At 44.9% G+C, this 12,218-nt stretch overlaps 2 protein-coding genes across 4 annotated transcripts; both read right to left on the bottom strand.

Annotated features, from left to right (window-relative positions):
* Positions 1-7,789, bottom strand: adnpb (activity-dependent neuroprotector homeobox b). Of its 3 annotated transcripts, none has more exons than XM_029156809.3 (4): positions 7,123-7,789; positions 4,955-5,071; positions 4,146-4,238; positions 1-4,043 (listed from the first exon to the last, which is right to left on the bottom strand). In XM_029156809.3, the coding sequence occupies exons 2-4, from the start codon at positions 5,060-5,062 to the stop codon at positions 1,044-1,046; spliced, it is 3,201 nt and encodes a 1,066-aa protein (XP_029012642.1). In that variant the 5' UTR covers positions 5,063-5,071; positions 7,123-7,789; the 3' UTR covers positions 1-1,043. The 3 variants fall into 3 exon arrangements, with proteins under 3 accessions (XP_029012642.1, XP_029012639.1, XP_029012641.1); XM_029156806.3 differs by having other exon boundaries at positions 7,317-7,788; XM_029156808.3 differs by lacking the exon at positions 7,123-7,789 and adding an exon at positions 6,428-7,102.
* Positions 7,790-8,714: 925 nt separating this feature from the next.
* Positions 8,715-11,928, bottom strand: dpm1 (dolichyl-phosphate mannosyltransferase subunit 1, catalytic). The gene is made up of 9 exons (XM_029157395.3): positions 11,748-11,928; positions 11,449-11,548; positions 11,251-11,284; positions 11,091-11,167; positions 10,529-10,554; positions 10,334-10,429; positions 10,162-10,230; positions 9,943-10,057; positions 8,715-9,232 (listed from the first exon to the last, which is right to left on the bottom strand). Exons 1-9 carry the CDS (start codon positions 11,876-11,878, stop codon positions 9,128-9,130), a joined length of 753 nt encoding a protein of 250 aa, XP_029013228.1. The 5' UTR covers positions 11,879-11,928; the 3' UTR covers positions 8,715-9,127.
* Positions 11,929-12,218: the final 290 nt, after the last annotated feature.

The following is a 12,218-nucleotide window of genomic DNA, read 5'->3' as shown; positions in this document are numbered from 1 at the left end:
TTCTGTGAGAAGCACAATTACAGAACTTTATTGTTCATAAATGCTTAAGTGAAAAATCAAAACAAAACAAATACACAATTCAAATAATTGACACATTTTAACACAACTCTGGAAAAAAAACCCTGCTGTTACTTCTGTGGTCGTCAGTAATGTGATTACGGTCCAGTTTTGAGGGGGCAGAAAAACATGAGAACAAAATATATAAAGCAAGTACAGCACAGTCAAGGCCAATGAGCACGAGGCTGCATAAAGTGGATGAAATGCTTCGTTAGATCAATGAATGGGAACAGGTCGTCTTCACGCTTCTTTCGGAACAGGAAAAAATATTATTCAAATAAAAAAAAAAACAAATTGATTCTGTTATTTTGTTTATATATAGATATAGATATATTATTTACCAAAAAATGGGAGTTTCTTTAAAAAATAAACTTAAACACAGAAGAAAATACCAGCCACTAAAGCGACACCTATTGTTAAGCATACCAATGCGGAACATATGAGCCTAACTTACACACAGGTAATAGCAAATATTTAAGTACATGTACGGCAACATCTGTCCAAACATGTCTAAAACTGTACAAATTTACACTAACTACTGTATCTCAGTATAACTACATGAAAAATTATGGAGTACTGGTCAGCCTAATAGCTTTACCTCACAACAAATCAATTCTTAAGCCACAGTTACAACTTCAGTGGCTAAAATGTGGTTACCTCAATGTAATAAAGTATATAGAAGGTAAAAACCTCTCTCTATTTGTTTGGTGTGGCATCGCTGTTGTCTTTGCGCCTACACTCCCATGTTTGGGACGAGGACCTTAAAAATTTACAAATCTTTACATCAGCTGCTTGTTGGGCCCTGCTTTACGTGTCATTAAATGGCTTGTGTTGAGTTCTCACTCGAGGACAGTCGTCCTCCTCTTACTGCCTCTTTCACAGATGCCCAGTGCAACAGGGCAGCGTCCTTCAGTTCAGATGAGGCAGCTTTGTTGATGTGATTAAATCTACAGCGTCCCTCTGACGATGTGCGAGCCTTTAACCAGTTAGACCTGCTGTTTGCCCAGCTGGGCTCCGTCGCTCCTGCTTCTTACAGATGATGGTACAAACTTGGGGATAATGATGGGTAAAGTGTTTCTGTCATTAGCAGCTTGTTTTGCTGAAGTCTCTGTGGGCCCGAAGCCATTTTCAACATGCGCCCCATTGTCCTCATCATCATCATCATCCTCGTCGTCATCATCATCATCTTCATCCTCCTCCTCCTCCTCATCCTCCTCGTCATCAGATATATCTAGGTCTGAAACAGTCTTGGCCCCTATCCTCAGCTCCATTTTCTTAGCTGTGTTAAGCTGCTCGTTACCATGGTGATGCACCTTTCCCCCTTGCTCCTTGTGCTGCTCTTCCTCATCGCTGTCAGAGTCAATGGCAATAGGCTCAGAAAGGTCTATAGGCATTTTCTGTGGCAAGGTGCTTTTGATTGTCTTGGTTTGGTCTCTGCGGGCACCGTTGGGTTTGGGAGCAGGTGCTGTTGTTTTGGTACCTTCTACAGTTGCAGGCCGTGGGACCACACCACCATTTGTAGCCATCAGCTCCCTGTGTCTCTGGAGCGCCTTCTCGGACACCCCCAAACGTGTCCTAGACGTCCGTGTCTTTCTGGCTCTCCCTTCGTAGATACCATCCTGGATTAATGATAGCTCATGACTCACTTTGCTGAGCTCCTGCATATTAAACCCGAGCAACACGCTGGCGTTGTAGGTTTCGCATTTCTGCGCACATTTTCTTCTTGTGTTGACAAAGTGAGTAGAGATGTCTGACTTCCACAGCCACAAACTGGCCGCCAGCTTCTCCACCTCCCGCTGTGTGGGATACGGCGCGTGATTAAAATACTGCGTTAAAAATGCTTTCCTGGACTCGTATGACTCATTCTCGTGTCCTTTGGGGTCAAGAGCCAGAACTACAGGTTCATCTGGATTTTCAATAAAGGTTGGTGGGCCATTCATATCTCGTGGGTGTACCCGTTCCCCAGGTGGCCCCAGTCTCCGTCGTTTTGGTGCACTACTGTCAGAGCTGTCTAAACTAGTCCGTTTCTGAGTGCTGCTCTGGGAATGGCTGACTCGAGAAGTATGAGCTACCCGGCTGTCCTGCCCATTCTGGGATTTCCCTACACCTCGACAGTGGACTAGGTGCAGAGTAATGGTGGAAGCAGTCATGTTACTTGTATAAACCCCCAAGCAGTGAATACACTTGTAGGTTAGTTTCTTCTCTACAGGGTGGACAGTCTGAATCACCTGGTGCCTCTCTCTCAAATGGTGGGCCAGAGAGTCTGAGATAGGGCCTTTCAAAATAGAAAAGCAAAGAGGACACAGCGTCTTGCCCACATCTCTTTTGTAGGGCACTGATGCCTGTGGGATACTTTTCATTGGTGCACTGTCAGCAGCCCCTGAAGATGTTTTGGGAGGGTGTTGAGGCATTAACCTCTTGCCTGAGAGCAGGGAGGCAGACAAGGCTGATGAAACAGAGGTGGTGTTGTTTTGAGCATGAAACGCCACAGATTCCTCTGGAGCGTCTCTCATGTTATAGGTGGTGACAATCAACTGAACATTCTTGGGATTGCCCTGTTGAAGAGTGAGATCAAAGGTCAAGGGGGAGTCTGTGCGTGGGCCAACACTCTCATCTGGGTGAGACAGGCGCATGTGGGCCACCATCTTCTCCACGTCATTGAATGTTGCCCGACAGTGTGGACAGGACAACCCATGAATCAACATGTGATTTAACAGTGTGTCACTGGGGAGATAGCGGTTGCAGTAGAGACACTTGCTGGTGAAGTTGTGGATCTTCATGATATAGTTGGCTACAGCAGGCACCTTCTCTGCTTTGTGCTCTTTTTCAAAATGAGTACTGTACATGTTTTCTGGGAACAGCTCATTGCAGATGGTGCAAATTTTCCACTTCTGGGTGAAGGACGTTCCGAGGACCGAGGAACCGCTTTTCTTGGCGGTGACAGATGCTACCGTAGTAGCTGCTGCCTGAACGCGTGACCCCAGAGGGTTGGATTTAAGTGAGGAAGATGTACCAACCATAACCGGACTTCGCAGGCCACCGCTAGATATTTGCTGCTTTGCTGCATGCGACTGCTGGGGCACAGAAACCTGGGCATTGCCTGGTAAAGTAACCCTCACCTGCTGGCTGCCAATGGAGAACGACTGGGTGGTTCCGGCCTTTAATCCCAGGACATCATGCTTCATTCCAGATAGAAGACTTTGAGAGTTAAAGCCTGTCTTTGATGCCATGACAACTCGACTCAGCTGCTGTGAGTGAGGAGACCTAGTAGTGGCCATAACTGCACCCTTTGGACCCATTCCAATGATGGTCTTGTCTCCTTGAGTTTTTGGCGGGATCATGATGATGGGCTTAGGACGGGGGACTATCACACTGGTGTGTCCAATCATGGCAGTCACTTGGTAGCCAATTCGTTCATGGTCCTCAATGACATGCTGAACAAGCGCCTCATAGGTCCTTGGAACAAATAGACACTTCTTGCAATGAATCTGGTTACTGGTAACATTGTTGGCATTATTGTTCACTGTATTTCCTGGGGCTCCCGCTGTGCCAGCACTCCGAGCATTTGTCTTCTCTCCTGGTTTCACAATATAGGGTTGGGCTACTTGCTGGAAGTGTTCCCGGTAGATGTGTTTCCGCACCACATTGTACAAAGGGTCCCTATATGTGCACTTCTTGCAGTAGTACACGGCCTGCTCTACGCTGTCCCCGGCCCTTTTCAACACGCCATCCTTTATCATGAGCCCACCAGCACCTGCAACCATTCCACCAGGGCCCTGTCGCACAGCGTTGTTAGGCATATGAAAAAGTTTGATGTGCGTTTCCAGAGTCTTTTTGTTGCCATTGTAAGTGCAATAGGGGCAGTTGAGCAGGATGTTGTTCTCAAAGTCCTCGCTGTGGACATTGCGGAAGTGGCTCTTGTATGCAGAGAAGTACTTGGATGAAAAGAGGCAGCCAGAGCAGCAGAAAGGTTTCGATCTATAGTCCTGGTGACACAGATGTAGGAAAAGAGGAGAGATAAGAGATATTTCATCTTTAAAGATATTGCCATGGCTAATTAAGAGCGCATATCTACACGTATGACCTACCTGGACTTTGGTATGTGATGGTTCCCACATGCACACATCTTCCCAGCTCGTGTGTTTTATATACACCTCTGGTGGAGTGAAGTCTTTGTAGTCCTAAAAGGCAAAACAAGGGCGTTATGATTGATAGTTTTGGTTTTTGATGCATTATCAACTATGTAAACATTACATGAAAGATTCAATCAGAGCCAATATCTATGCAAGCAAGGGATACATGCATGAATGGAACCGTAGTTTTTGCTTGCGTGATCCTAAACTCTGGTAAAACCAAACAAACATAGAGTTATTTTTCAATATTCTAAAACTTCTCACCAGACAGAGGTTTCAGCTTTTATCTTATTACAGTCACATGTTTGCTTAAACTAAAACCCTGCCTAACCCCCAAAATCTTTGTAATTATTCATGGATGTGGCTATGAAACACTGGATGCTGAATTAGATTATGTTTAGGGTTTGTGCTTTAAAGCCAGAACACCCCTCTCCTACATTAAATAAGATATAACAGAATGAGGACATGGTGTCAATGAGGGTAATCTCATAATACAGTATGTATTATAAATCCTGCTCATATATTCTTATAATACATTACATTTATATGCAGAAGTGGAAGGCGTCTTGCTACTGAACCCTCATTTCCATGTAGTAAGCCAACAGAGGAGCTACTAAAATGACTTTATGTACACCAGAATTTTATGTATCTCATCTAAACAATCAAAATAAACTCTAGAGATCAGATACGTTACACTATCAATGCAAAGCTATGATGACAAGGCTACAGGTAAATGTGTGGTGATCAATATAACCAATACTCGCCTCCAGGTGATCTCTACAGAACTCCAATCCAATGTCTCCCAGGACCTTTTTGACATTTTTCCTTGCTTTCCGCAGACTGCCCAGGTTATTGACAGGGAGCTGGAACATTCTGCCCACCTGAAAAGAAAAGGCACATACCGCATGAACAACAGGTGCTGGGTCAGATTCAGACAGATGCAAGTAAACTGAAACACAAGGAGAGGGTTCACTGACTGCATTTAATGCGCATGTACAGTATGAAACAGGCCCCTGCAGCATGCTGCTGCTTGGTAATGATGTCAGGACAACAATTAGCCTCCATATCACATTATTGTTATTATTATAGCAATTTAAAAAAAAAAAGTTATTTCTTAATGCTGAAATTTCTTCCATGAAAACAATCCTGTTTGCAAACCACCAATCCAAGTTGTTGGCCACTTTATACTAGGACAAGTTTTGACTGCTAAATCACTGTTTCATGTGGGTAATGGAATATCACACATCAAATTGGTGCAAAGTCACATAAAACTCAGAGTCCCAAACAATTCCTGTTTGGGAAGAGAGGGAATTGCGCGTGCAGTCCCACCAACTGTTGGATGAGCAACGAGCCAAGGGGATGTTTCTGCTGGTCCGCCTGTCTCCACACTTACATTTAGAAATGTGCAAATGACAGAGTGAGTGGAAGACTCTCACCCCTGCCCACTTCCCCTCGCGTTCTCCCTTTCCTAATTCCTCCTATTACTTGTAGATGGCGCTAGAGAGGAGCTCCATTATGTAAGGTTCCCAAGCTTCCCTATTCTCTGCCTGCCCCCTTTTTCTCTCTGCCTTGCAATACCATCACAGAATGGCGCCTCCTATTGAGTCAGCAGCACCCTCTACAATATGTCTGCAGTGGAGTGGCTGGGGCAGGGGGGGGGGTGAGGTGAGGAAAGGGTGTAAGGGAGGGTGGGATGTTTGGAGGGAGGAAAGGGGAGGGACAGAAGGAGCTGTGGAGGGAGATCAGGCAATGGGGGAGGGTGGGTGTGATAGAGGATGGGGTGGGGGTGAGGGAGAGGGGAGGAAAAGGAGGGAAGAAGCTGGGAGGGGGAGCAAGTGTGCGAGCAAGGGTAGAAGGAGAGTGAGGGGAGAGATGAGAGGAAAGGAGAGAGGACAGGGAGTGAGCCACGGAAGTGGAGGGGGGAGGGGACGAGGAGGTCGGACAGGCTCAGATGAGAGGGAGGGGAGGGAGGGAGGGGAGGGGGGAGTAAGTGAGGGGAAGACACAGGGGCGAGACAGAAAATGGAAGAGGGTGAGAGAAAGAGGGGGCGATAGATAGGCACAAAGGGGAGGGTGGTGGGAGGAAAAAAAAAGCCAAGGAGAAGCTGTGCAGGAGGGAAGGAAAGGAGAGAAGGAAAGGCCACATAAGGAGACTGCTATACTCTGCTTGGCTACTGGCAGAATATAGGTTTTCCCAAATATGTGGTGTGAAAAAAAGAAACAAGAAGGTTTACAAACCTTTAACCAAACATTCACGTCCACTGCTGACTGCTCCTGTTTAGTGTGTGTGTGTGTGTGTGTGTGTGTGTGTGTGTGTGAGAGAGAGAGAGATGAGAAGCTTTTCCTGACGTCCAGTCACAAACACAGCAGAAAAGTTCAGGACCCTTAGTGATCTGAGGTTAAATCATTTGTTAGTAGTCCTGCAAAGTGTGTGTGTGTTGCCCTGAGCCAGAGGTGGGTGTTGTGGTAGTGACCATGATCGTCACACCCTCCTCCCCCTTCTTCTGGATCAAACGAGGTGGGAGTGCATCACAATACCGGTGTCACCTGGGCAAACCCGAGCCAGACCCCCGTTTTCCTATTCAAAGAAAAACTTCCAGACTATTTCAGCAAACAGTTATTTCGATTCCACACCACTGTGTCTGTCAACTACATATTGGCGTGTGATATTGTTCAATAGCTACGTTTAATAGGCACATTCTAGCCCTGGTGTGCTGCTGCGGGGTCGCTGTAACGTCCAAGACTCCACATCTGGCAGCATCCAGATCGATGGCTTTGCCACCGACAAAGAATTGGGACACACGGCGCCGAGTTAGCATGCTAGTCTAAGCTAGCCAACTCGCACCAACAACACGGGCAGCTAAAACCCTGCGGGTAACGCCGCGTTTCCCCCTTCCTCCCCCCCATAAAGCACACAACAGACTGCGACTTACCGGCTCCAAAACGCACCAACTCACCCGGGAAGCCTCTTCGACGAGGCGCTCGTTACGCGAAGCCCACCTGACGCACAGAAGCTGCTAGCTACACCGACAGCACAGTTACCTCGGCTGTAACGTTGTCCCACCGCGGCAGGTAGCTAACGGCAAACTAACTCGCGCCGGGGCGTCACGTCCAACATCAACTTTACCTGCTTTCACATCCAGTCCCGTCTGAGTGAAATGTGTCACCTCGGGATGACACACGGCGCGCACACACTTTCACTTTGGGCTGGTTAACTCGGCGCTCTCCTTCCAGGTGACAGCTAGCTTCGCTGGGGGGAAATACAGCCACCCGGACGTCGCTCTACCCTCCGATCCCGCCTGTCCCTCGCCAATAAGGGAGCGATCCTCTTCCCTCTGGTCGGCAACGGGAACGGAAAGCCTGCGAGCCTCATTAGACAATTAAACCCTCCGTGCCCCAGAGCGACGAGGGCGCACGCATGTCCTGATGTTGGAACGACTACCGGCGTAGGAGCTCTTTCAGATAAATGTACCTAAAGTCCGTCTACGATCGCCTAGCAGCCGATAGCACTGTGCCCATTCTCTTCTCTGACAGACAATACACATCCAGTCTAGAAACTGCCCTATCCAAAATGGCGCAAATAAAAGGGGCGGAAGTGACATCTACTTGATTAGCATAAATAATCTCATTGTGAGGCCATCGCGACTCATTGTAACTCTTGATTGGCTTGCCAATCAATTTAGCCAATTAAGCTGTTGTTTATTATAAAAAACAAATATGAAGTCATTCGCAGCCTGCGGCGGGCCTTTCAGCTCCGTCCTGGACTATGGGGGTAAACAACCAGGCACCGTAGTTGCGGAATTTGCCCGATAGCGGGCGTCCTGCTGGAGTGGCTGTTCTCCGGCGTACGCGCATGCTCAGTGCAGCTACAGCTGGCGGCCCCCCTCTCCTCAACCGCTTCCCCTGCAGAGGGTCGGATGTACACAGTGCCTTAGCACTCAGATGGCAAACAACTGTAGGTGGCGCTGTACCCTTCCGACCGGGACTACTTTCCTGCATGGTGCCTGGTGGAGGCCATCCCCAAAATCAGCTGCACTGAACTGTGTCCCATCATCAACCTCCCATTCTCACCAAATTTAATGCACATTTTAGTAGCAGGCTTTTAGCAGAACTGACTTTGGTACTGTCAACATGTCATACTGTAACATGCTTGTCCTACTTGTGTCAGTGTTGTGTATTCCATCATTATTTTTGCTGCATTTACACACAACAGAAAAACATCCATACAAGAGGTTAAAAGCTATAATAGAAGCTAAGTTGATGTAGGGTATTAAGTTACACATCCCCCATTCTGGTCAGTTAGCCTCGTGATAGCTTGGATTTTTATCTAGTTTTCTTAACTTATAGGAGCGGCAGAAATCATCATCACAACCACCCATTAAAGACCTGCGGTCTTGGCTGTGGTTGGAAAAACAAAACCACCCCTGTTTGACCCAGGTCAATAAACATCAGGCAGAACTAAAGTCCCACTTTAGCCCTTGATTTATCACAGAAAAGCAGAGATAAAGAAAAAATAAGCACAGGCAACAATATAAGCTGTTTAATTTTGTAAAAACAATCCAAGATGTACCAGGTAATTGTGCAGTTAGATCATTTTGACAACTGTTTTAATGCAAAGTCCAGTCAGCTGTCTGTGTAGGGAATGATGAGACACTGCGCTTTGTTCAAAATTCATTAGAGGATGGTTGAAGAGGAATGTAAAGCACTCTGTTCTTTCAGTACTGTGGACAACTGTTGGGGGGTGACTGTACATTTGCTGCTAACAGGAGCGAGTGAGGCATCTTGTCATTGGCCATCAAGTCACAATCTGACCACGGGCACGAGCATTTCTGTTTCGTCACAATTCTGATGTAACCACTGCATTAAGACGGCAACCTGATGAGTGAGAGGGGTATGACGTGACTGTGGGATGTCCAAGACTGGGCACGCCACAAATCATCATGTCGTGGCGAAGAGTGTGAGCAGTCCTTTTGCAAATGACAGAATCTCGTTCCCGCCTAGTTTGGACTCTCCATAAACTCGATCCACAAAGGTAATGGGAACCTGTTGAAGAAGATGAGAGTTTCTCAAGCCAACCCTAAGCATGTACATTTACACACTGTACATACATAAACCACATGGACAGTATACAAAACTCATCATGCACTAACAATTAGGCCAAGTACCTTTTCCATTATTTTAAATACATTTTATACAGTTCATTTACACAACTTTGTCTATCCTCGTCTATTCTTGTTTTATATTCAGAATAGAAGTATAAAAACTGATTTTATATTTGTGCAATTAATTTCTTCTTCCCCAGTTGTCACAAGTCCCGACACGACTCAAATAAAAGATCTTGTCTCTCTGCACCTACCCACAGATGATCATGTGTGTTCAGCCAATCACTGACAACCACTATACCAAGTATATGTATCTTTCTGATCAAAACCTATGTTTCAATCACTCTGTTTATGACCAACCAGTACAAAGTGAGTACAGATGATCCTAATTTCATTTAGTTTGACGTAGTGGTTTGTACCTAGGGCTTATGTGGTAGATGTAGATGGTTGCATAAACTAGTGTTTCTGCTTCTGGCTTTAAATTTGAAAGTTGTTAAACCTTTGATTACCTCTGAATGTGGTGTAAAAATTATAACAAAATAAATCTTATTTACTTTTGTTTTTATTAGATTTCTTTTTTGTTTAAATTCAGAAATAACTAGGCAGCATCAGTGTCATTGGGAAAAAAAGATGAATGAGTGAAGGGCTTACCTCGCCAATTGTGTAGTTGAGCTCTCGGGCGCGGATTATCATCTCCATCTGAAAAACGTACCCTTTCGACAGACATCGCTTCACCAGGTTCTCCAGCACCGTCTTCTTGTATAGCCTAACAGGAATCTCAAAAAACAGCAGCAGTGTGAGAAAACACACCCTTAATAACACACAAATGGAACAACAGCAATAATATTTCACAGCAGTCGCACCGCTCACCTGAAACTGCCTGTGAGGTCTGAAGCACCAGGCCTTAACAACACTTGAGTCAAAAAGTTGGCTCCCCGACTGTGAAAGAAAAAAAGGAAAATTACAGCTCAGTGTCTTGCCTGCCTGTAATCAGGGCCGATGTGAGACGGGCGAGTGGAAATTGGAGACTGACAAATGTTACCTGATAAATTTCCTGCGCAGATCCCAGCCGTAAACACCTCCATTCCCCTTGTATCGTGTACCAGAGACCAGGTCATAATTACCATCCTTCTGTTTTCTGAGAAACACACAACAGTCCCTTAGCTAAAGAACATACGATCATTTCAGACTCTCATCTGTGGCGTCATTCAAATACTTTAATTTAAATAACACTTACGCAATCAATTCTGGGATGAATTTGGGCTGGAACAAAAACATAAAACCAAAGATATTCAGAACAATCCAGTATCCAGCTGTGAAATGTATTTTCTACTTTGCCTAAATGTGCTCATTGAGGAGTTTCCCTTTTTCCTAGTGTGACAGTGATCTACTAACAATCACTGCATGACTGTTCAGACAAAACAAACTAGGTGAAGATGTTTTTGAGGGTCAGCCATCATCTTCATACCTTAATGAGAGCTATTTTATATGGTTGTGCTTTTCTGTGGTATTCTCTTCCTTAAAAGTAAAGTGGTAAATCTGAATAAAGAGTTTCCACAAATGAAGCAGTACAAGAGTTTTTGGCTCTTGGCAAATTTAGGGGCTCTGATTATGGTAATGATTAAATCACATGGTTGCACAGCTACTCATGAACAGGTGGCACGTGTCTAAAATTAGCAATGTCTGTACATTCAAGACCGTTCTGAAATGAGTTGAGTTGGCCAGTTTCTACTGGCGAAGCAACAGACACAGTGGCAGCTGCCATATATTATGATCGCAAAGAAGGAAGCTGCACTCACATGATGAGAGAGATCTGCATCCATTATGATGATGAAGTTGCCAGTGGCATGCTTCATGCCGTGTATGTAGGCCGTGCCTTCAAAAGAAAACAGGGTCTCATCAGCAGTTCATAAGCTTAGGAAAACAAATGAAGCAGGTCTTGCACACCGTCAAACTTACCCAGTCCTAACTTTTTCGCTCTAGGACGTAGAAGCTGAAAGGCACAACCGAGGGATTAAAGAGATTCTATTCGGGATGGTATCTAGTACAGCAACAATTATAACATATATAATACAATTACGGGGATTTTTCAGGCATTCTAATGCAGACTCCATGGTATGTTATCAAATTAAGAACCCCGTTTGTTTTTCTACTTACTATTTTGTCTTCTCCGTAAATCCTTTGCAACTGCTCCGCCACCTGCAGTGTCCCATCTGGGCTTCCGTCGTCAATTACAATAATCTCGTAGTTGTAACCACTGTTAATAAAACAACTTGAACTTAAAATATTGCTAATAGGCCCTCAGTTATCCTCAACTTTTGCTTTTGTAGCATTCGTTCCTTCCAATTTGATGGATCAACTCCTGGCTTAACGACAGCTCACCCTTAAATCTGACAGCTGTGACATTAGCTAACTTAGCACTTGCGGAGCAGCTTCGCTGTTCTTCTGACACTCACCTTTCATCAAAATACTTCACCAAAAGCCACACTATCAGAGGCAGGTTTTCTCTTTCGTTGTAGGTAGGCAATAAAACTGAATATTTGTCCTCATTATGCCGGTTTAGATGTGAAGCCTTTCGACTTGTCATGGCGACGTCAACCCACTTCACGTCTCACTGTGTTCAGTAAAAAAAACTACCACACAACATCCCATTTAATATTTTCAAAATAAACTAAACCTGTACCTGTGAAATACAGTTTATTGTTTGGAAAATGTCAGCCGCAGAACAGAAAATGCTACTCACAGAATGGTACGTTGTACAATATTGGGACATTTGTCAAAATGACCTTGGGGCTCGTTACTTTAATAATATTTGAAAACTCTACCACTGATAAAATGAAGAAACTCATGTAAAATATATTGTTTGATTTATGTTGATAAACTGCTAAATATGTTTATCACCAGTTAATTATTCCTAAAATAAATAC

This window comes from Betta splendens, chromosome 7 (genome assembly GCF_900634795.4).
Source record: "Betta splendens chromosome 7, fBetSpl5.4, whole genome shotgun sequence".
NCBI classification, from domain to species: Eukaryota; Metazoa; Chordata; class Actinopteri; order Anabantiformes; family Osphronemidae; genus Betta; species Betta splendens.
Note: the sequence above shows the minus strand (reverse complement) of the source record. Positions and strands in the feature narration are given on the sequence as shown.